Source organism: Anas platyrhynchos, chromosome 2 (assembly GCF_047663525.1).
Source record: "Anas platyrhynchos isolate ZD024472 breed Pekin duck chromosome 2, IASCAAS_PekinDuck_T2T, whole genome shotgun sequence".
Taxonomy (NCBI): domain Eukaryota; kingdom Metazoa; phylum Chordata; class Aves; order Anseriformes; family Anatidae; genus Anas; species Anas platyrhynchos.
In genome coordinates, this window is record NC_092588.1 from 27985152 (window position 1) to 28009307 (window position 24156).

The following is a 24156-nucleotide window of genomic DNA, read 5'->3' on the forward strand; positions in this document are numbered from 1 at the left end:
AGTGCTCTTGTGGTTCAAAGAAACATCTGAAAAAGATACCATCCATCCTTAATATGCCATGAAGGCATATTACAGAGGATATTGACAAGTATTTCCATAGAATTATTACTTTTGTATGGAAAACTGGAAAAAAAAATAAAAAAAAACACACATACAAACCAAAAATTCTTAAGTAAATGTATTTATTAATGTTGCATTTCTTAATGCAGAGATACTTTTATTTCAAGTATACACTTACAATCCTGCTTCATTGTTCTTGATTCCAAAACAAAAGACAAGAACACCCTGGTCAACTGCTTTTTGATTAGAAGACTCAAACTGTGGTTTCAGATATTTATGCACAAATCTCATTGATAGCAGAATCAATATATTTGCACATGAACAGAGAATTTGCCTAAAAAAAATGAAAAAAAAAACCAACACTAAAAAAAATAACTCTTGCTATCTTAATATCCTTTTAACACAGAAAAGCTAATTGCATACATGAAAAAACATATATTCAGGATACTAAGATAAAGTCCTCAAAATCCATGTCACTGATAGCTACAACATTAACATGCAAATTAGTCTTTTAATATGGACAACCAGTTGTGACACAAATACAAACAACTCTTCCCTGATTCCATAGTTTTAACTAAGTATAATTCAGTGAATACTATTTGCAGAATGGACCTCTAACTGTCCTGTTACACCTGTGCTTTGCTTTAAGAAGTTAATTGCTGATTTTGCTATCAATGGTAATGAAACAATTTTCTATCCTTTCATATTTTACGTGAATATCAAATACAAAAAAAAGCGATCTCATTTATTAATGTGCAAAACTGGTGCAGCTCAGAGCAGAATACACTTAATCTGAAAACAATTATTGAAAAATATGGTTTTATGCTGAAAACAACTGCAATATCTTTAGTCTGTAGCAAGACAAGCACCTAGGGACACGTGGGCAATAGGAAATGCTTTTATAGTTGTTAGTAGCATCTTCTTTCGTCCTTCATACTAATAAAAAAACCTAATTCTAAAGCAGTAATGAAGAGCTAAACAGATTCTCTATTTCCAGTTTAATGATAGGATTTTCCTATGTAAATTTTGCCCTCTGAAAGTAAAATTCCCTTTTTACAACTCAAGGTTTCAGTCTCCAAACATACAGCTGGAGTTCCATCTAAATGCAACAAATGACCCAAAACAAGACCATCTTCTAGTTCTAGAGGTCACCTCGCTTGGGAACAACCAACCTGAACCAGGTCCTAAAGGAACGATGCGCTCACCATCCTGAAATACCGAGGCTGAGTTGGGCGCCAGTTATCAACCAGGGGGAGATCAGGTTCGTTCTCAGCATTCTTGGATAAGCTACGGAGCTTCGCCATCTGCAGGAGAGCAATATTGAAGTGTCATGACGGAAATCCCTTGGGAACAAATCCACAGCTCAACAGTTAAACCGAGGCACACCCAGCCCCAGAAGCTGGGAAGAAAACCTCCTTCAAAGTTGTGAGGTTGTCCTTCACCCCATCACCACTAGAACTGTACTCACCTTCTTTTCCTAGCACTAATATTCTTAGAAATAGTCAAGAGAAAAAACAATGGGTCCTATGTGAACAGGATTGTCAGATGTTAAGTACCGTCACTTACGTATTGTCTACAGAACTGTGTACAGCTACAGAAATAGGAAGTTCTTGGAATATGTGAATAGAGCAGCCTGTCCTAATAAGCTTCTATTCTAACCCTGCCTTAAGATCTGATTGTTAAGCAGCCACTGGAACTGAAAGGTGTTAAGGCTAAATTTTAAACTAAATTCTAAACTAATTGTTCACTTCTGTGGTGGGTCTGTAGCAGAGGATAAATTCTGCTGCAGTAACACAGAAAAAAATTACTAGTGACAGGAATATAAACCTGGATGATGACTTGGTCAAGTTTTCAGATGGTTTGTAAATAGTGTCTGCAGCTTCACTTTTTTTTGCTCATGTTTTAAATCAAGGTCTATTCCTGTTGAGGGATGCTGTAAAAATTTTGCCCATGCTTTTCAAAATTGTATAATGGTCTTCCTCTACAACTTTCAGATTTTCAAAGGAAGCAAAACACACACCCACTCAAAGATAGATTATATTCATTTGTTGCCACTGCCGTGCATGACATTAGATAGGAAGCATATCAGCTGTGATTCAGACACTTGACATTTCACGTTCTGAATGGCTTTCTGTGAAGAGGATTGCATACATTTTTCTGTGCATACACTTAAAAATGTAACCTCATGCGTGGCACACATCAAATTGGCTCATAACTGGCTTCAGTACTCTGATGAACCTAGCTTCTAGAGTACTGAGTTCAAGCACAGTGGAAGCAGAACTTCTGTCTGGGCTGTAAAAACTGTGTTCACTCATTCCAGTTTATGGATTCAGCTAGCTCACGCATCTCAATGCTGCTCTTCACCATGTGGCACAGCAAAGCCAACTATCTCAGTTTGTCTGACACATGATATATGAGGGTCACATTTACGATCAGCATAATATGCATCAGCTGGATTATTCATCTGAAACTGAGTTCCAGATTTCAGATGAAGAACAATTTGTATGAGAACTGTGAGAGATAAAAATAGTTCATCAGTTTTGGTAATGCTGAAAAAGTACTGTTAGAGAAGAGACTGATGCTTTTTGCTTTGTGGAAGACACCTACACTGAGTTAAAACAAACAAACAAACAAACAAAAAACCAACAAACAAAACCATCATTACATATATCCAGGCTATAACTACATAAAGGTGAAAAAAATTAGTCTGTAATTGGATAGCGGAATTCCACAGTTAAGTTCCTGTTCTTTCATTAAAGAGCAGCTAGGCCACCCTCTCTACATTTCACAGGGATTTTTGGTGAATTGATTTTTCCTACAGAGTAACTGATTACCAGTGCCTGCACTTATCCTTGTGGCTAATATGCTACTACCATCTGGCTGCAAAAGCATCCAAGTGATCCAAATGCATATGCACTTCAGATAAGCGCTATTAACAGGGCTGCAATGGTAATCCACCTTCTAGGATTAGAAATAATTAGTAACATGATCCTTTCCTATGAATACATTATTTAGACTGCAGATACTCTGGAGTAAGGAAAGTCTTTCTATTGCACTTGCATACAGCACTTCACATACAATACTAATTCTGCCTCAAAAGAGTTATCTCAGGAAAGAGACGATGTCCCATCTATATGTCAAAACTTTCTTTTTATCTTAAATGCTCCATTTTTTTGCAGTAGGGTCAGTTAGGGATCTGCCTGTATGTCTCCCAAGACTCACTAACTTCAGGTAAGCTGAAAAAAAACTATAACCCAAATACAGACTATAACCCAAATACAGACTATAACCCAAAGCTGGATCAATGATGTGATTGGATATTCCTTGCAAAACACATTTTAAATCAGAGATGCTCAGTAATGACTATACCTTCCCTAAAAAAATTTGTAGTTGATATTCTCTAATATAAATCTCTAAGCAGATTTATTTTGTAGAAACCAGCCAGAGCCTATTTGTATTTTTCACACAAGTACCAGCTTCAGAGTATCCCATATATTTTAATTTTTGGATGGGCAGAGAAACAGGAGGAAGATCAAATCCATAAACTGTGAGAATTAAGCTGTAAGTTATTTGAATACATTACCATATGTCACCTCTTGCCAGCTAAGGTTCACATCATACCTGAGTTCTATTATTTGAAAGATAAAGAGCCACATAAATGCAAAGTAGTAGCAAACAGATATTTTTTTTGTGATACATGGACATCAATGAATACAATGAAATGTCTTATCACCCTGATGACCTAAGATGAGAAGTTATGTGTCCATATATAACACCTACTTAACATGTCAGTCACTTGATTAATGTTCATTTTCTCACTGTGGAGTCTTGAAATTGGTGATATCATATCATTGCAGTCTGATAAATAGAGGAATAATCTCAGATGAGAAAACTGACTTGTGTGGTATTAGGCACTGGCTGAAAGGTGATGAAAGAGGGCATTCAAATTTCTATAAATGGGACTGGGGAGAATGAACATTAACAAGAAATACCTCTTCATAGTAAATGACCAGAGAAGGCTTTCAGGTTAATGTGAAATTATAGTTATCTGATGCTTCTCCTGTTTGTAAAGATACAGACAAGGGTATCAAGCATCAAACACAACACTTCCATAACTTTCTTGTGTACATGAGAGAATCAACAAACCTAGCAGATTTATATTCTGATAAAATATGTTTTTAAAGAAAAGCATACCATAAGACACATTTGAAAAGTACAATGTTCAAAAAGCTGGAAATGCCAAGCTGAATTAGATGAGATCTGTGGACTCTGGCTTCATTCAGTGCAATGTATTTATGGTACCTGTTTATTATTAGACTGACCCACAGCATTTCATTGCAGATGGTCACTTTTTCACAGCAGCTTTATTTCATAATTTTTCCAGTGATTGCCCTCAAACATCATGAAAAACAATAAACGCTTTACCTAAGGAAGCTTGAGAGAACACAAATGATTGAAAAAATCCTGCATAATCAAAGTTGTTGGTGCAAACCCAACAACAACCTTCAGCCAAATGCTTTAATGTTCTGATTTAAATGGCTAAAGAACACAAGTTAATGGTTACAGCTTTCCTACAGTGGGTCTGGGATAATGCAGGGTTTTGGGTTCTGTGTATGAGCCACGTCTAGATCCCTCCTTAACTACTAGCAAGAGTTAATACCATGAGAACACAGAGACAAGAACAAAAAGAGAATTACCTCTTTTCTTTAGCTGATGCCACAAGGGATCTCTTGCCCATGAGAGCAAGAACTCTCATAAATAGTAACTACTGCTTGCTACCAGTTCTGCCCCAAGCAGCTATAAACTCTTACCAGCTACATTGTGTTCTGACTTTACTGATTTATAAAGGTCTCTCTGATGGTTGCTGAGTTGAACAACCTTTCTAACAAGGGCTGGGAAACAATCAGTTGTTCCCAGTAGAGTAATAACAATCGGAGAATGTTAATGCAGAAGTCATACAGAGACAGATGAGAAGATGGGTCTAATAGGTTGATTGCATATATTAGGTTGTAGACTGCAGTCTTTTGAAGATTTTTGCAGGTTCTGTATGGATTCCCAAGATAGTTTCTAAGGCATCCAGTTCTTTACTGTCTTTTTAATCAAGCAATTTCTCACAGAAAGCAGTAAGCATTTCATTATCAAAAGATAAGATCAGTTTACTACTTGTAACTAAAAAGTGTGTAAAATATTATCTAATTGAAGTTTACCTGGTCTGAGCTGACTATGATAGGCTCTCTAAGTATAATCCAAGTGATGCACTCTTCACAAGGTGGAGTAGTGAAAGAACCATGGTATGTCCAGTAGTCATGAGACTTAGGGAAAAGAATTGAAGGATCGAAGTTTGGAAAAGGAGCTTCTTTCCCCTTAAAACAAAAAAGCAAACAACATTTTCAACAGCTCTAGTTAAGATTAAGTGAAGATTTAGCTCTGGCACAGAATTTGAAAACTATAAAGTCATGCCTCTTGATGTTTTTTGTCCTGAGAATTCCCAGCAATCTTCCTATTAAAAACAAACAAAAAGACCCACAAACCAAACAGAAAACATTGTTACCTTTGTTTTGATGGCATTTATTTCTTCAAGAATTCTCTTCATCTCTGGTTTAGGAGTTTTCCCTACCTGTAAGGAAGAAAGCATGAGCAAACCAGAGTTCTGCTGATCAGTTTTCTTCTTTCTGGTATTTTTAATATGTGCATCCAAACATATATTAACTATAAAATTATAATGCAACAACCCAACCTGTCACTCCTACCAGCTAAGTAAGATACGTATTTCATCTGTACCTTCTCAACCTTCTCTTTGTACTCTAACAGGTATTACGATCCAAATGAGGAAATCACATCAGTACAGAAACCCTGCATCACAGGTAATTACACAACACAGTTATTCCTATTGACAGTGAATTTTAGCCTGAGAAAGACAACCAACTCTCCAGACTCAAGTACAGACTTTGGAAAAAGTTTAATTCTAGTTTAAAGTCAAGACTTCATGGTCAGATCTCTTGTTTGCAATTGCTGATCTCAACACAGATGTCCATCTATCTCTGGTGAATATTAATTAAACAAGAGATAACAAAGGCTGGTATTTCAGGCTAAGACTGCATGCCCCAAAAAAGGATTTTTAAAAAGGATAAGTCCATTTTGCCTAGTAGAAAGCTCATGAAAAGCTTAGGAGATGTATCTGTCTCTGAAATCAGTCCACGACTAGCACAAAAAACAACTGATTGCTATTGGTCCAAGGGCTACTATTGACATTGTGTCCCTAAAGAAGGGAAAAATGCATATGAATTTACAGTTTCCAACAGCCACATGGTGACACTATAGCCACTGGGACAAGCGTATGGAATATTGAATGCCATTGGAAATATCATGACTCATGCTCTGTAACTTGAAAAGCATGCATTACTGAAAGTCAAGCCCTTCACTGTGGTATAATCCATAGAAAATACAGAAAAAAAAAACTCAGAAGTTTTTGCTTTTTAACCCTGCAAGAATAGAAATGTGTACAGTAGGAGTACAGAGAAGGAATATGTGCTTCTACTTACTTGCAAAAAAATGGCCAAAACAGCTATACCATCTGTTCTTCTCACAGCATCAAGGTAATTACTGTATTTTGGATTCCAGTGTAACAAATGTAGCTGGAAACAAAGAGAAACAAATATAAAGAGATCCATTACTGAACTGCAAACTATTAGAGGCTGAATTTAGAGTTCTTCATGTATATGAGAAAGTTTGGGGCCACAAAGAGTGAGGATTAGGCCTTCAAAAAAATTAGATGTCAATTCATACATGAATTATACAAGTCATATTACAATTTAGACTACTATTTTGCTTTAAAATGAACTACAAACATCTCAATGTTAAAAGAAGTTTCATCCTAAAGCTGAACATAGACAAGATGGCAGAACACACACAATTCAGAAGTGATCTACCAATACGTGATTCATTACCATTTAGTTTTCAAAATACAGTAAATCTAGTAAAGAACTTATAAAAATGTATGTTCTGTATATTATTAATCTACACTCTTCATCTTCCAATACCATCTTAAAGGCAGAAAATTAATGTAAGGCATTCCTTCTAATTTCTGTGTCACTTCAGCCATAATACTATATTTTCAGAAAAGTGTTTTAGTAAGTTTCCATTGCTTCTCAGTAATTCAGTCTTGATGTCCTGTGTTTCAAGCCACAGTGTCTTAAAAACATGGAAACTTTTATTTCACATATACAATTTTTCTTTTCTTATGGGGTAAGAATTACTTTAGCACAATTCACATTTATAAGAATCTGGAGAAGAAGATGCCACAGATAGTTAAAGATAATTGGACTATTTGAAATGCTGACAAATGACAGTTCTTGTCCCACTGAACAGAAATGAAAATCCTACTTTATAACATATTTTAAAGTAAAAAGCAGGGAGTCTTACCTCTCCTGCATATCTCACTCCATTCACAACATGTTCAGAGCCATGGTCATCAGACGAACCCCAATGAAAGTGAAGTTGACGCAGCCTGTAGACTCCTGGAAGTGGCCCACCTCTCAACACTGCAATTGATAATCTGCATCAGCATTAGACTCAGGTATTTTATTTTTATTTTTATTTTTTTTTTGTTAAGAAATATATATACATTTAAAATACTAACAAACAGTTACTGTACAGAGCTCCTACGTTCTCAGAGAACTGCATACCTCTTGGATATCTGCAAGAGCACTTCAGGCAACTGTTTTCAGCTACATCCACTTACAGACAGCTGAAAATGCATGCCTGGCTTCCATAATAGTCAATTGAGACCACTGTTTTAATTAATTTACATAAATGTGAGCATCTGAGCTATGCCTATCTACACAGGGCTGGCAGATATGGTACAGAATCTGTAGAAAAACTGTACATTTGTAAAGTTATATCTGGAGGCAAGGTGATTTACATTAGGTCATCAAAAATGATATGAGATACCTATGTTTGGGTAACTGAATTAAGCCTCTAATCAGAAGTCAAGCCTCTGAAGTAATTCTGCTTGCCTTAAGTAGGCACACAGCAGACGGTGACCTGAATTGTTCTCCAGAATCCATTGATTCAGTGTGACTCCATCTCCACTGGCTAGGCCTATATTTAAAAAAACACATGAGACACCTAAATTTAATATTTACCTATATGAAAGCACAAAAAAATAGCTATGATTAAGATCACCTGCTGAAATGCAAGGTGTTAAAGAAATTCCTGCAAAATTCTACAGATTTTATCTGCTATAGCAGACGATGACTTCTTTGTTTAAAAAGCTACGAAAACACTGATGCTGCTTCTGCTGCTGTAATGGCTGCTCCCTCTGGCTGTGGAAGAGGGGAGCAAATGAGCCAGAAAAGCAATCACTAAGAATGCAAACCATCTTCCTACAGAAAAGTTCAGCCTGTGACAAGCAATAGCCTGCACTCTAGATAATCTTAGCATTTTTACACAGCAGATGAAGGCAGTGTATTTGAAAGGAGCTCACAATAAAAAGGGAAGAACTTCTCAACATTCGCCAAATACTAATCAATCTTGAATTCTCATTCACTTCTTTTTTTGGAGATAGATGTTAATATGCATTCCTATAAGCCATTCAGCAGTTCCCAGGAACAGGTTTCTGTACATTAAAGAAAAATGTCCTTAAATCTGAAAAGATAAAGAATGAAATCCCTGATCACCTCAAGAAACAAAGTACTAAGGACATTAAGAATATTCTTTAATGAATATTAAGAGCAAGCTGTTACTTTCAAATGCCTTTTACTTGTTCCCACAGTCATTCAGTACCACAGCTGGTGCAGACACAGTAACAGTAGTAGCTGACAAAGCCATCAATTCTCCATTAAAATAGATCTGTAAGACCAAATAATCCAGTTTAAGGTAAAAACGTGTCATTATTTCCACAGATGGGCCATCAGCAGACAATCGGGCATTAGGTGAAGCTCTGCATCACCTCATGCCAACATATTCATGCTTCTCTCATCTATAAATAGGCAGTGGGTTTTGCTTAGCAAACTTTCAGCAGATAGAATGATGCAAAGATTAAGATGCCTCTAAGCCAACATCTCCCAATGGACAAAAGTTGTTGTTTTTTTTTTTTTAATATTATTTATTTATTTAAATTTAATTGCAAGTGTGCAGTATAAAAAACAGAAATATATGAAATGAGAGTAAGTAAATTATGGGACTCCCTCAAAATAACAGGGCCTAACTACAGGGAGAGTGTACCACCAGCCCAGGAAGGCAAGGGAGAAGAGAATTCAGCACTTTTTAGTGGCTAGAGGGCTCTTATCATTGCAAACTCTTGTCCTCCTGCTCTTTTTATCTAGGCTTGCACACTGACCCTCAGCAGTGCCTGCTACCAGGCACTGCAAAACACTAACAAAAATGTTGTGTCAGTCTGAAGAACTTGCTCGAATTCTGTGTCTTGCTAAAGTAAAACTGGTGGAGTTATGTAAACACAATTGTCTTCCTTGCTGGCTGTGAAGGCATACTCTGAAAGTCAAGTGGAAAAACACAGGGAGCACCAAACAGAGTCATGAAGTGAGTTGTGTTTATAAACACAAGAAGAACTAACTGCTCCTACAAGATTTATGATCCTTGCATGCTGCTGCATCCATAAAATGAACTGGTAAACCACAGTGAAATTAAATTAGTAAGGTATTACTGCTGAACAGCTGAAAAAGATACATCACCTTTGTTATGCTTTGTAACAACATACATGCTGCTTTGTAACAGAATGTGACAGTGTAAAAACTACAGCTTTGTAATGCCAGTGACAAATTTTAGCCATTATAAAATCCTCTGCTCAAATAGGATCTCAGTACTTAAACACGCTGGCTAATTGCAGGGGTCAAATGTGTTTGCTAAAAGCTTTCTGAACATACTTCCACAGTTCTCACTGAAATTTTCCTTGAGTCAACAGTGAATAGATACGCAAAAGAATTGCTCTTATTTGTATGTGAACTTTGTGCTCTTCAGGGGACAGACTGGGAAAAAGACTGTCCCTGACAGTCTGCCAGAGACCTTCACCTGAATGCAACACCCCCATTCCAGCTCTGTGCCTCTGGATCAGAGCCTGCTCTCACTGAGCTCCCACATTCTTGTGATCTCAGGTAGGGCTGGCATCCCGGTCTCCAGGGGCAGAAAGCTGACAACCCACTTCATAACCATAGCCTCAGAAGGCCCTTGACTGTCCAAGCATTTGTACCTCCAACAATAGCATGGAAGTCCAAAGTTTATAGAAACTCAGCTCCTAAATCCCCTGGACCCAAGTTCTGCAGTGCTCGTTTACACTCAATACTTTCCTGCAGACACCACAAATGATAAATGTGCTAAGAACTGAAGGAAGAAGTTAATTTTGCTGCCTTTAGCAATATGAAGTATAACCATGAAGTAAAGTGGTAGGCAGCATAGCTACCGGGGTACACAAGCACAGGGATTTAGCTGTGGTATTACTGTAACACCCACCAACTTCTTCCAATGTGAAGTCAGTACACAAAATGTTAAGTAACTTTTTGCAGTTACTCAACCAAATCTACCAAAACTAGATATCTACCAAAATCAACCAAAACTAGAGGGTCTATGGACAGACTTCCCCAGTTCTAATTAAAGTGACTGGGCTTTGTACTAATTGTTTATTCACCAGAAGCTGATTATCAAAATCTCATCTGCAAAGATAAACGAGGTTTCCCACAAGGTGGTACTCCAGGAAATGGTGCCCACAAGCACTTGTCATGCTATTAACAGACCTATAAGCAAAAGTTCTCACTATGTACAGTAATCATCTGCTTAACTTCTTTTTTCATCATCTACTCCCAAAAGGACACATTCCTTTGATAAGAAATCAAGAGAGTCTGAAAAAAATCATCAGGGTAGCCTTATAAAAAAGCATGCCTGCACTGAGGTCCTGCATAACTTATAAATAGCTGGAGATAAACTCTCCAATTGCTTGTATTAGAGTAGCTCCAAAGATAACAGCAACAGGCCCCTTTACAATATAAAATGTGAATTACATTAGATTGTCCTACTGCCAGAAACTTCTCTACAATAATTTGAGTTTAAGAGACTGTCCAAAAGATGAATATTCAAAGCCTTTCTGGCAGAGAAGACACAATGGAAGTAAAACTCTGAGAGAGGTGCGTAGTAATTTGTTTTTATCATCTTTGCAATCTACTAAGCAATTAGGGAATGTTTACGTCTACTTCATCTACTACTATTAAAAACCTAGATGTAACTACAGATACAAGTATGACCACTAACTGAATAACTTAGGAAAAGAAAAAAAGGCTTTAGTTTTCTGGCTAACTCTGAAATAATTCAGATAAAGTGATAGATAAATATATAGGTAGATAGAATGGTTTTGTTCCAAAGGAATAAAAGCTTCATTTTGATGTTATTGCTGTTATATATATTATGCAGCAAGTGGTTTCTTTACACACAAAATAAGTCACTATATGTATCCAAGAAGTTTCAAACTTGCTCAAGTCAGTAGGAGTATGCACAGTGGAATTTGTCCTGCAATTAGCATTATATTAGAGAAGGAACACCACCCACATACTCAACAGACAATGGTATAACAAAAAAGACATAACAATAAACACTGAATGTTTCTTGCCTTCAAAGAGTTGAGAAATACACCTACTTTTTTTTTTTTTTTCCAGTGAGTCACTTTTTATTTCTGAGATCAGAACACAACAGATACTGTGCAATTTATCTGAAAAAAATTCAGAAAGTTCCAAACCTTTCTTCTCTTTGTAGCCACAGTTCTGCATCTGTGTTATGTATTTCTGTACCTGGATACTCCCCATGATGCACAATCTCAGTAATTATAACAATAACTGACATTAATTCAAGATATATAACGCATTGATATATCTGATGCTGTTCCAACAAATAAAAGAGATGGTAACGAAAAAAAAAGTAAGAAATGGTCATGGAGGTCTTCCCATATGCCACAGCTACCTGTCTTTACTTATGTATAATGCTATCTGACACTAAGAATAATATTTTTATATAAATAACACTAAATATTACCACTTTGCTAGAAAGGTAATCAACCTCTTGATGATGTAGTAATCTGTGAGTTTTGATAGTGTACTACCTATTCCATTACACATATTTTGATACTCAGTTTTCATGAAACCCAAGTCATTTAATCTAAATTAAATTAGTGCATGTAGGCATTTAAGACCAACAAACCTATAAGCAAAATTCTGCATAGTAATTATAGCAGTCAATCCTAGTTATATTGTAATGAAGCTTATACTGTAGTTTAATTAGTCTGTTCACTATAGAAGATTGACTTTTTAATACTTTACTGAAATTGACATTTCTTCCTTTTCTTACCATTTCATGTGCTATAAATAATAACACAATTCTGTTGACCTTGATATAAAAATAAAGAGTGAGGTATGCATTTGATTTTTCTCTTTTATCTTAGTACTAATGCCATTTCATACTTTAATGGGATGTTTTTCCTTTGAAATATAGCCAACATTGTCAACATGAAACTTCAATGGTTATGCCAACGCAAACTAAATACTTCTAGCACCTGTTGAACAGAACAGACACATCTTTTCAAAATACATAGCCCCACTAATTCTTAAAAGATCTACATTATGAGTGTACCATATTACTTCTTGTATTAACTGTGAGTGATGAGATAAAAGATTCTGGGCATTAAAATATTTTGGATATTGAAACTGAAATACTGCAATTTCTCATCCTCATTAAGACAAAATTTTATGAATGTCAAAGTGATTAAGTGATTAACTAAAGTGACTTAGTGGTGATATCTGATTCAGTACTTCATTTATCAGACATTACATGGGTACAGTTTTCCATTATAGTGACTTCAGCCATATACATAGTTACAGATGTTCTGCTGGGCATGTCAAATAGCCCCAAATGGATTTCAGTCCTCATAGACAAAGCCTAGACTGCATGGGCCCCTGGAAAGCAACACAACAGCACTGTGGCAAGTACAGAAATTTACCCTTAACCTTAATACATGCCGCAACAAGCTTATCTGCAGTTTTCTCCATTCCCTAGGATTTAACCCATGGACTTTAAAAGTAGCCACAGGCCTTTCCCACCAGTTGTGAGGGGCACTGGAGTCACAGCATCCTGTATGTGCCATGCGCATGGCGCTACATAAAGACCTCCTTACAGCCATGAGCATTCAGAGCCCTCTGTCTTTCACACAGGCTGAGAACTATTCGCAAACATACCATAACAGCTCAAGGTAAAAACGTAACTAACCTGATCTATCGAAAGAGTCATCAAACACAATTCTGCAGGTTTTCCCATTATTGAGGATGGTCTTCGCTGCACCGGGGTCGTAACTAGCGAACCACGGCAGGAGGGAGCGATCATAATGCACTTCTTTGTTATTGATTTCAATAGGTGACTGATGGCGTCCTTTGGCAATCGGGTAATTTTTGTGCCACTGGTCTGGTCCTAGAAAAAAATACAGAGAAATATCATGAAAACCTTTTCCAGCTAGGTATGAATTGCACTTGTTTCACAACAATTGCAAGTTTGTCTTTGCCGTGCTATGGAACATAAACAAAATGTATTAGCAAGTGGGTTACTAATCACCTGGCTGTTAGTCATGGCCTGTCAAGAGCTGTGTAACAAACAATTAGATCATTCCAGCTGGGATATTACACACCACACGCTGTTCAGCTGAACCCAAACCCACACAGCACCCCCCAGATACCTTATGTAGCGGGTGCCTGACAACACACCGGGGGAGGAGATGAAAGGTGTGTGCTCAAAGCCAGGCAGTGGCTAGAAACAGGACGGGGTACCCCCAGAGGGTGACCCAGATGGCACACCTAGCCTCGGCCCCGGGCACCCCACTGCAGAGCAAAGCCTGTGCCGGTGCTCACCGTTGTCGCTGTCGTAGCCCCACGGGTAGTAGTTGGGGTTGATCATGGTGCCTCTGCCTCGCCCCAGCCCCTCCCAGCGGCTCTGGCAGGACAGCAGCCGGCCCTGACGGCTGCTTTTTATACCCTGCCGCCAGCTCCATGCCCGTCCCCGCCGAGAGGGACCGCGGGGCCCCGGGGCGGGGAGAGCCGCGCTCCCCGGTACCGCCCGCCGCCGCCCCGCCGTCAGGGGCCGCCCCGCATTTAGGGTGCACGGGGGGATGGCGGCGGGGGTCCGCTCTGTGGGGTGGCCCCGATGTGTGGCGAGCACTTAGGGGATGGAGGCAGGGGGTCGTCGGCCGTCCTGGATGGGGCAGAGATGCTGGAGCACACCGGGGCGGTGCTGGGAAGGGCTGCTGAGGGGACAGGGCTGCTGCTGCCTGCCCCAGCTCTGAGTGGGGTGTGGAAATGTGTGAAGCAGTCTCAGGGCTGCCAGAGTGAGCAGTCCAGTTTCCACAAATTTTCACAAATTTGGACGTAACTCCGCTGAGGAGAGTTACAGGTTCCATCGCCTCAGTTCTCTCCCTTACACAGGAGCAGCAATTCACCTGTGCACAGCCGGTACAGGCCTGCCCCAGCTGCTCAGCCACACTGCTGCTTGCCCTCGTGTTTCTCCAAGCTTAATGGACTTTGTGTGGACGTTTCTGGAAAGCCCACTTGCTGTGAGGCTGCCTCAGGTTAGATTAGGCTGGGTGTCTCCTGAGGGGACTGTGTTAGCAGTGTTTCCCACTTGATCCACAGTGCAGCACCAATTTGGAGGTCGTCTGGGAGGGACTGTGTCTGACAGCTTCTGCATGCAAATGGTTATCACAGATTCACACCCTTGCCTATAAAATTTCCACATATACAATTGGCATCCAGTGTTGCTCCCTGTCTCCCACTGTTGTCGTAAACAGCTTCCCCACAAAAACGGTGGTGTCATTTGTCCCTGGCTTTTAAAAAGGTGCTGCTTCCTACTGCAAGGATTCTTGGAAAGTGGAACTCACCCGAGCTGAAGATCCAGCTCTGCCTGCTGCAAATAAAGTCTCCATTATCGCATTAAACATAGGATCTGTTTGTTTTGCTTCTGTTCTCTTTTCATTTAGCAGGGTGTTATGCATCAAAGTGCACTTAAAATTGTAAGCATACTTGTTAGCATGTGCACGTTCCTTAGGCGACACACATGTGACGTGCAGAACTCAAATAACTTCTGAAAAATATTTGTTATCCTGGCACGTGGGGAATTATTAGATGAGTTAGATACGGAGACTAGCACACTGTTGTAAAATGGATGACAGACTAACTGGGCAGAAGAAAAGATATTGGCCTGAAAGGTGAATTACTGTGGTTTATGCTTTTGTAGACTTTCTGAATAACAAGTGGAATTATCTTAATAAATAGTAGTGAAGTGGGGAAAAAGTACAAGTCTGTCAAAGAAAAATGCAGATGGCACAGGTTATAAGTGTGGGGTTGTCATGTGGAAAAGTCCAGGACCCCTGAACACTGTGTAAGCTACAGTAGCAGAAAATGCTACACAATGGTCCAGAATCATGGTCTTGGCTGAAAGGTTTGTTTGTTCATTTGTTTGTTTGTTTCTGATCCAAAGTGGAAGTGAAAGAGGACAGGAAAGAGTGGGATTTTTAGTCATACAATGTCAATAAGGAAGGCCAGGGACTGCTTATAAAAAGCAGGTACAAAACAGGGCTTATCTGGATGTGTAGTTTCACTGGAGCTGGAGAGATGCTGGTATGACCTCCTCTGAAATAGGTTTGTTCTTCTTGTTGTGTGTACTGAGTAAAGCAGAATGAAGACTATTTGGAACAGGTGCTGGGGAGACCAGAGCACCAAAGAGCCTCTTTTACAAGAGGAGTCTATAAAAGCGCAGTGTTCTTTGCATAGCAAACAGGGGGAAGAGGGAAGTGACAGCTGTCTGTATATACACATCAGAGAGGTAAACACCAAGAAATGGGAAAAGTTACTGAAGCTAAAGAGCAAAGTCAATCAAAAAACAAACACATATGCATGTGCCACAAACAAAGGCAAGATAACTGATGAAGGTTTTGAGACACCCAAGGCAGTCCAGTAGTTTTTTAGTAGGAAAAGGGGGTCATGAACAACATAAACAGGAGCTACGTGTTCATTCTCTACGGAGCACATACTATTTCCCACCTCTTCCTCATTTTGTTACTCCTAGTTGCCACCATCTTCTTACTGTCATGACCCACACACAAATCTCTAGATCCAGAACAACTTCTGGTGACTCAGACCCTTGCCTGTCTTCTAGATAGAGCTACATTGCAAACATAACCACAGCCTATCTGTAGTAGCCCAGGACTATGAACAGCACCCTGGAAAACAAGTATAAGCATTTTCCAGTTTCTCAGCCTATTTTTGTGAAAACAATTTTATGTTGCTTCTTAAGTCCAAATTAGTGGTAAGTCAGGGAAACCACAGAGAGAAAATATCTGAGAAGAGAGAAAAAAATAAATGGAGTTCTGGTATGTGAGTATAGACATATGCATTGAAGCTAATCTTTGGGTCTCACCTGCCACATACAAATATTTCCACGACCTCACAATTTGTTTCAAATATGTGCCCTGCACCCACCAAGGAACCTGTCTCGGGTCACCCGTTTTTCACAATCAGACCATTTCTCATGTTCAGCCATGTCGTTGGGGCAGGATTACTTTGGGACTGTTAGGTAGGCATCTATGAATTTACAGTGAAAATGTGCACTAGTAGAATAGTAGATAATAACTAGTAGGTTGCAAGGGTGCACAATGCCCCCCAACACCTCTCTCCAGGTTAAATATTCATTCCTGTCTTTCTCAGAAAGTTCCTGAGAAGAATAACTTAAAAACATTGACCTTACTAGCAGAAAATCTGGTATGAGAAAACTATTAAAAGTGTTTGTTGGGCTTTTTTATTGTTGGACATGGCCTAAGCATTATTAAAGAAATGTTTTAAGTGAATACACAGATTGAATAGAAGAGAACAGTCACAATTAAATTTAGTCTAAAAAGGTTGAAACAAAGAGCTTTCACAGAGAAAAATGACATTCACTTTTGGACAATGACATATCCCAGTTTGCCACAAACCAGGTTACAACACACACACCAATGCCTCCAATGCAGACACTACCGGATTTAGTGAAATACTTTTACAGACAGCATGGCAATAACTAGTTTCAAAGCTATAGGAGAGTTATGGAAGAAAGTTATATGAGAAAAATTAAAAAATATATTAACATGTTCTCTATGTGATCTCTATGGCACTCTTTATGGCAAAAAAATAAAAAAATAATAACAAAATGCCCCCAAAGTACTGATATTTCACTGATTAAAATGCATGGCTATGTGTCTTCCCTGTGGAGTTCCGATTAGTCATTCATTATTTTTTCCTATACCACATATTTTCTCCATATACATTGCTAAGATTAACATCACTATAGGTTTAAAGAGAATCTTTTTTTACTTTGAGAACATAAGCTACTTCCTCTGGATCCCGCTTTTTTTCCCTCTGGCTCCTACATATTTTTTTTTTAAATGTGTTTCCTTCACATATGTGTTTATAGGCTGTATATCCTAAGATATAATAATAAGATATAATAATAATCTTAAGATTATTATTGATGCTAATTAGTCTTTATGTCTAGCACTAACAGGACCTATCATGGTAGACAGCACACAAACATATATTGAGACCTTTTTCAAAGGCCTGAGAGACAGATGGGAAGGAGGTAGGCAGTCAGGAGCACTAACAGTAGCTCATGATTACAAAGCAGATTAATGACACAGTAAAAAATAGTATTCCAGGATGGTTGATGATTCATCCCCTGCACAGATCACTAGAACCCAGACTTTCAAAAAATTTTGTTGTTCTAATTTCTTGATGGGAAACAGAAATTTATTTCAGGGCAGATCACAGGTCACAATTTGGTGGGTTGCGTTGGAACTAATAAATACCTCAGCTTTAGCTAATGACAAAGTCAGAAAAGAAAGAAACAAACGAACAGATTTGATTTCTGATTTAAAATCCACTTTAGAAATAATAGTAAAGTTCAGAGATAAAAGTAGTCAAGAAGTGAAGAAGACATCAGACAACACCCATTCTTTAAAAAAAATAAAAAGGCACATTCAATACACAGAACCCTATACACTTTATAATAGAATAGCTATTGTGGTGTTACTGTAAGATTACCCACATGGCATGTACACTGAAATCAAAGTCTCCATTCAAGAATGAAATCTGAGTTGAGACATCTGCTCATCTGTGCTCTGGCACTGAGTCTTAGAACAGTAAGAATTTGACTCATCTCTTCATAAAAATGGAGTATGAACATGGCTGCTGTGACATTCCTGCAATTTGGTGACTCTTCTCCACTAACGTATAGTTTGTGTTTTTTATTTGGTTTACATTGACCTTAAACTGTATGTCTGAAGGGAAAATGTCTAGTAAAATGTTAAACAGATGACTATGTCTCCCAGGGTAATTTGTTGAAGCTTATATAAACCATTTACTCTCAGTCCTTGGTATTAACTGATTTGATAAAAATTCTCAGGCTTAGGATTGGAACACACATAAGGAAAAATTGGAAAAGAAATCCAACCTCTTTATAAACTTAAATAGCCATGCTACTTCCCAGTCTAAGGTCCCCAGCCCTTGCTCTTTCTCCCAAAGGGAGACTACCCGAGCATGTGTGCTGATGCTTGTCTTTATCAGAAGATAATTTAGAGGCAAGACAAACCTGAGCACTTTTAGAATTACTGTACAAATCTTGCCCCTTACTTATTTTTTTTGAAGGACTGAAATATATCTGAACTGAAATAGTTCTGCAATGTAGCTAATGAGAGGAAAGTCCTAGAAGAGAAAGCAGAACATGAATCCACTTTGCTTACATGTCATGGAAAAGTGCTCAACAAAAGTGTCTTCTGTGTCAGTAAGCTAAAAACTCAGAGGAGCACAGTGGGAGGGTAGATCTGCAACTGAGAGGATCTTCAAGCCAAAGCCTTGATGCTGCTGATGGTGATGGCTATACAGATACAAAAACTGCTTCCAGAAATAGATAATAGGTTGTCTTTGCTCATGTTTCATAACCCACTTCCAGAGAGTGGAGGAGGTTGCTATTTCCAGCTATCCTGACATAGTGATTCCTCCCAAATGACTTTATTTAGGCTTTGCTCAAGGGACCAGGAATTAGTGCAAGGTCCTTGGCTGATTAGAAGACTATTACCTCTCTTTATTGTTTCCATCCCTCTAGATTATTCACTTCTTACATATGCATAAGACAGAAAATCATTAACTCAGGAGTGTGTAGTCTCAGCTTGAACATGTAGAAGAATAATTCCAGTTCAGAGAGACAAAGGCATACAGCTGGCCAAGGGATTTAGGTTGGGCAGTTACAGTTGCTTCTTATAAATATGTTGTTTGGACTTTATACTTCAACTAGATATTTTTCCACATAATAATAATCATGATTAAAACTAAGTTTGTTAGGATAAATGAAGAAATTATTAGAAGCTTATTCTGAATTTGGGTCCAAGGCATACACAAAACAGTTTCAATAAAAAGCTAAATATATTCAAAGTATCAGCCTAAGAATTGCTATATTTCTCATTAGCATGTGTATAAATATTAGCATAAATACCTGGATCTAGATTTATGCATTTCCAAAATTCATTAAATCACTATGTGCAAATTTTGCTTTCATTATAAATAAATGTGCATTTATTCTTCCAAGTTATTCATATTTCACAGAATCTCAGCAACTCAGATGCTTTCATCTCCAGCTGCAGAAATTTCCCAAGCTGACATTGTGCTGAGAACATGAGGAAGAATCTATTAAGCTATGGCTCTACCTAGCCACATCAAAGGGTCAAATTATATAGCCAGTGAATTTTTTTTTTATTTTTTATTTTTTTTTAGTGTGTAACATTGCCAGTCTCTTTCTTTTGCAATAGTAAAAAAGTAGAGGGTGGGATAAGTCTGTGGTATTTTTGTAATTCCTGTTACGAGGTCTAGAAAGAATCAGCTCCTGCTGCGTTAGTTTATTGCAGGACTTTCATCCAAATAATCTTGTTCCTTGCATACTTTGTTTTCAAAACTAAGTGAAGAAACAAATATAAAGACTGATTGAGAAAGTTCACTGTTAAAACAGAGAAATTCCTTCTTCCATTATGAGGCAGATCAACACTAATTACAAGATCAGACTCTCATCACGTGCTACCTACCACTTATACCACAACCCCAAATTTGGCTTATTCATATAAACACTGATATAAATTACATTTTTAATTCAAGCATTTTTCTTTTCCAGCCAGTATTTCCTTCCTTTTCTCTTCACACTTCTTCCCCATTCCTATCTTGTTTGTATGATGGAGAACAAGGTAATGGAAGAGCACTGCTCTCAAGTACTGAGCCTTTGTCAAAACGCTATGTCTACTGAGGCCATACTTACTTCTTTGGAATTATATCTATGTTTATAGAAGAGTGCTTCTGCAAGAGAATGAGCACAGTAACCCACCCATTCACTTCTGTTTTACACCCAGAATAAATTTATACTAAAATTTACAAAATGGAGTGAGGAGCAGAATGTATAGATATGAAACCTCTGGGAAACAACCTATCTATGGTTCCCGAGTTGTAAGCAGTAAGACTACAGCAGGTATTTCACAGTGCCTTCACAGATCACATCCAGAGACTTTAAATATGAAGTTTGGTGGTAAGTATACACAACAACTTAAGCAGAGACATCTGTATGTACTTTGTATAGGTTAGGGATCACCAAAAGGGTGCAAAGAATTCCTACTTCAGAAGAATGGCTACCAGCTCCTTCTGAAAAACACTGGCAAAGCAGTTATTTGAAGAAAGGAACATGCACAAATTCTTTAGTTCCTCCACCTTTATTGAATATAGTTCTCCCCTTTCCCCCCCAAAACAAAACAAAACAAAACAAAAGAAAACAAAACTTGGAAATCAGCTGATCACACCCAGAAAACTAACTTAAGAAATATTAAATAGAAAATATTTTCCAATCTGTCATGTCATGATTATAGCTCAACATAGCTGTGTTTTTATGGTAAAATATATGTAGAGAGGATACCATATGAATTTCATATTTTAAAATCAAAACCAGTTGAAAATATTGCTGAAGGCAATGGCACATTCTTTTAAGGGAGTGAATGAAGCACTGCTTTTCAAAAAGATATAGTCTGAAAGTGTCATCTTTGTCTCATATCTATACATGGAAAGTATCTGAAGGGGATAAAATCCCAGTATTATTAGCTACTAGGAAAGCCTCCTTGCTGAACTGCTGGTAAGCTACACTGCTACAGGTATTTGCACAGTAGGCATGTTATTCAGTAAATCTGGAAAATGCACATATCCAGGAGAGTAAAAGTACAAGGGAGATGTACTGACAAAAGGGAGATGTATTAGTACACACAACTTTGTATATACAAGCCTGCCTAAAACTGGTTTATAAAGACTCAACTTCAGACCTGCAGTGTATTTCAAAACTGTGTTGAGATCAACATCACATAACTGATTTGGCTAAGCGTTATGACATCATCTTGATGACATTTCTCTGTCTGTCTGCTTGGAAGTAATGTGATAACTATAGAATGGGCAGCACCATAGCACTCTAGCAGCTAAAATACCTCCACAGTTTCCTGCAGATCAAATAAACAGCCAGCTGCTCACACCAGTTAATACCGCACTGCCCAGCTATAAACTGAATTCTTTCCTTATTCATCTTCCCAATTAGGCATATTTACATATAAATCATTCACTGATTTATTGGCTGAACAGGAAAAAAAAATAAAAAAGGAAGAAAGAGAAGAAGAGAGATGTGAAACCTCTCTTGAGTGGCAGAGAGAATAGCTTAGGCCACAAGGAGAACGGGAACTGGGTATGGAAGAAGAATAGTAGAGGCTGATATGAATTCCTGGGGCAAGCAGAAAGGAGTAAGAAAGGGGACTCAATAGGAAGGGGCAGCAGTGAAGAAAAAGATGTAAAAAGACTTGTGGCATAAGAATTATTTGCATGACGGAAGATAGCCTGGTTGCCAGGAGTGCATAAAACAGAAAGGAGAAAAGAAAGGCAGAACACAGTGTCTGAGTGCAGAAGTGTAAAGAGATAACGGCAAGGTCAATAAATATGTCCAGTAAAAGCAGAAATGCACTGTGACAATCCTCCAGTATATAAAGTCTCCATCCTTAAAGTCTGGCAAGCCTATGATAAAAATGAAAGATGAAAATCAAAGAGATTCTGATAATTTAAATGAAATTAAGGTAGCTATTTATTCAGATACTATGAACAAGGCTTGCTGCAGTAAAATATCTTTCTAAGATAGACAGAGTGACATTTCTTTTATTTTACATAATGGCAAAACTGTAATGACCTGACCAGTGGCATGAAATACACCCTCAGCAAGTTCAGGGATGAAATGAGATGCTGCTCTCCAGAGGCACACAGAAAATCGGGTTCATGGGAACCTTGTGAAGTTCATCCAAGGCAGTGCAAGGTCCTGCCCTGGGCAGGAGCAAGCCCAGGCACCAGGACATGCTGGGGGAGTGATGTTTTCCCTCTCTTCAACACTTGCACAACTGCTCTGGAGGCCAGCTTTGAGCCCAGTAGCACAAAAAATACATTCACAGTGTTTTGAGTCCTGTGGAGGGTCAGTAAGTTGTTTAGTGCCTGGAGGAGGTGACATGCAAGGAGAAGCTGGTGTTATTCAGCCCATAGAGCAGGGTAAGTAAGATATGCCTGCTTCAGTTGTTCCACTTTGATGCCTTCATGCAGAAAGATTGCAGCATATTACAGAACAGATTCAGAATGACTGTTTTGTGCCTAGTACAAATATTAATATAGTGTAGCTTCCATTTTAGTTATGAATTTGTGGAAAACAATGCAACAAAACAGAAGCTGCAGAAGGCACCATATTGTTTTGCAGCAGACTGGCATGTGTAAGATGTTCATGTTGTGTTTTTCATTGAGCATGCCATAGTTGGTGTGACATGTCACAGCCAAGAAGCCAGTTTGTCATATGCCTTCTACTTCACTGAAATTTGTGCCAGGTTATGGAAAACATGGTAGGCATGAATGGAAACCTATTAACAGCCAGATCTTTGTCTACCAAAATAAAAAGAGCAGCATACTGAGTGAAATTAGGTTGCTAATATGTCACAATTTATCTGTTTTCTCACAGTTTATATTGTCAAAGAGCAGAATCTGATACTTGCAGACTAAGAGTAGATGGCTTATAAAATATCTTTTGGCCAGCAATTATTCTATTTTTATTGCTACTGATCTACAGAATTGCCTAGCTGCTATGGCTTTCTCCACTCTACCACTTACCTTATTTAAAAGTCCTCATGAACAGAATTCTGTACTAGAAAGAGAAAAAAATGCCAAGTTTGCTAGTATCAGTAATTTTGCACCTTCTCAGGTAAAGGTTTTTATATGTGGATGAGCTAGAAAAAAAAAAAAAGTAAACACATCTAAGTGAATGATCAAAATGTGTTGGCAGTCTTGTCTGGAACGCTGGTAAAACACTTGCTGTATTTCAGCATATGTTCCCATCTACCCACTTTGCAATGCAGTGCAGCTACAACACATAATTGTGAGCTCATTTGGATACTTTCTGAATGCCATCCAGCCATTTCTGTTGACTGCATTGTTTTGTCTGCTACCTTTCAATTCCTTTCAGAGCCCTGGAAAATATTTGCTTTTGTGCCTGTGTGCACTCACACAAACACACATTGCCCATGTGTAATTGCCAGAGGCAACAAGTTTGCTGCATTTAATATAAAGCAGGCTAGCTGAACAGACAAAAAAATACCAAGAGGAATATTACTGGGTGGGCAGAGGACCATGTGAAGTTCTGCATAATAGCTAGTATTAGGACAGTAGTGGAGATGCTAATGCAAGACAACCCAGAAGCATAGAAAGAACTCACTTGCAAGTCTACCTGACACTCTGACCAGAGCTGGGAACTCACAAAATCCTTCAACAAGTCTGGCAACTCTAATCAGACTGCTTCTGTGAAAAATCCAACAAGTGTATTTTTTCTTCCCAGACTGTACAGTTTGCAGCCTGCACTGACCATCTCCTGTGCAAAGGGAAGCATGCTTTCTTAGACCAGTTACAGGTAAGCAAGAAGACATCACCACAAAAAAAGATTGATGGT

The 24156-nt window shown here is 38.3% G+C and overlaps 1 protein-coding gene across 2 annotated transcripts; it reads right to left on the reverse strand.

Moving 5' to 3' along the window:
- Window positions 1-186: 186 nt before the first annotated feature.
- Window positions 187-14160, reverse strand: LOC101802933 (carbonic anhydrase 3). 2 transcript variants are annotated; one of them, XM_027452431.3, is made up of 8 exons: window positions 13953-14160; window positions 13321-13518; window positions 7483-7601; window positions 6603-6695; window positions 5612-5677; window positions 5268-5423; window positions 1233-1364; window positions 187-394 (listed from the first exon to the last, which is right to left on the reverse strand). In XM_027452431.3, the coding sequence occupies exons 1-7, from the start codon at window positions 13996-13998 to the stop codon at window positions 1245-1247; spliced, it is 798 nt and encodes a 265-aa protein (XP_027308232.1). In that variant the 5' UTR covers window positions 13999-14160; the 3' UTR covers window positions 187-394; window positions 1233-1244. The 2 variants fall into 2 exon arrangements, with proteins under 2 accessions (XP_027308232.1, XP_038031409.1); XM_038175481.2 differs by lacking the exon at window positions 187-394 and having other exon boundaries at window positions 401-1364.
- Between the last annotated feature and the right edge of the window lie 9996 nt (window positions 14161-24156).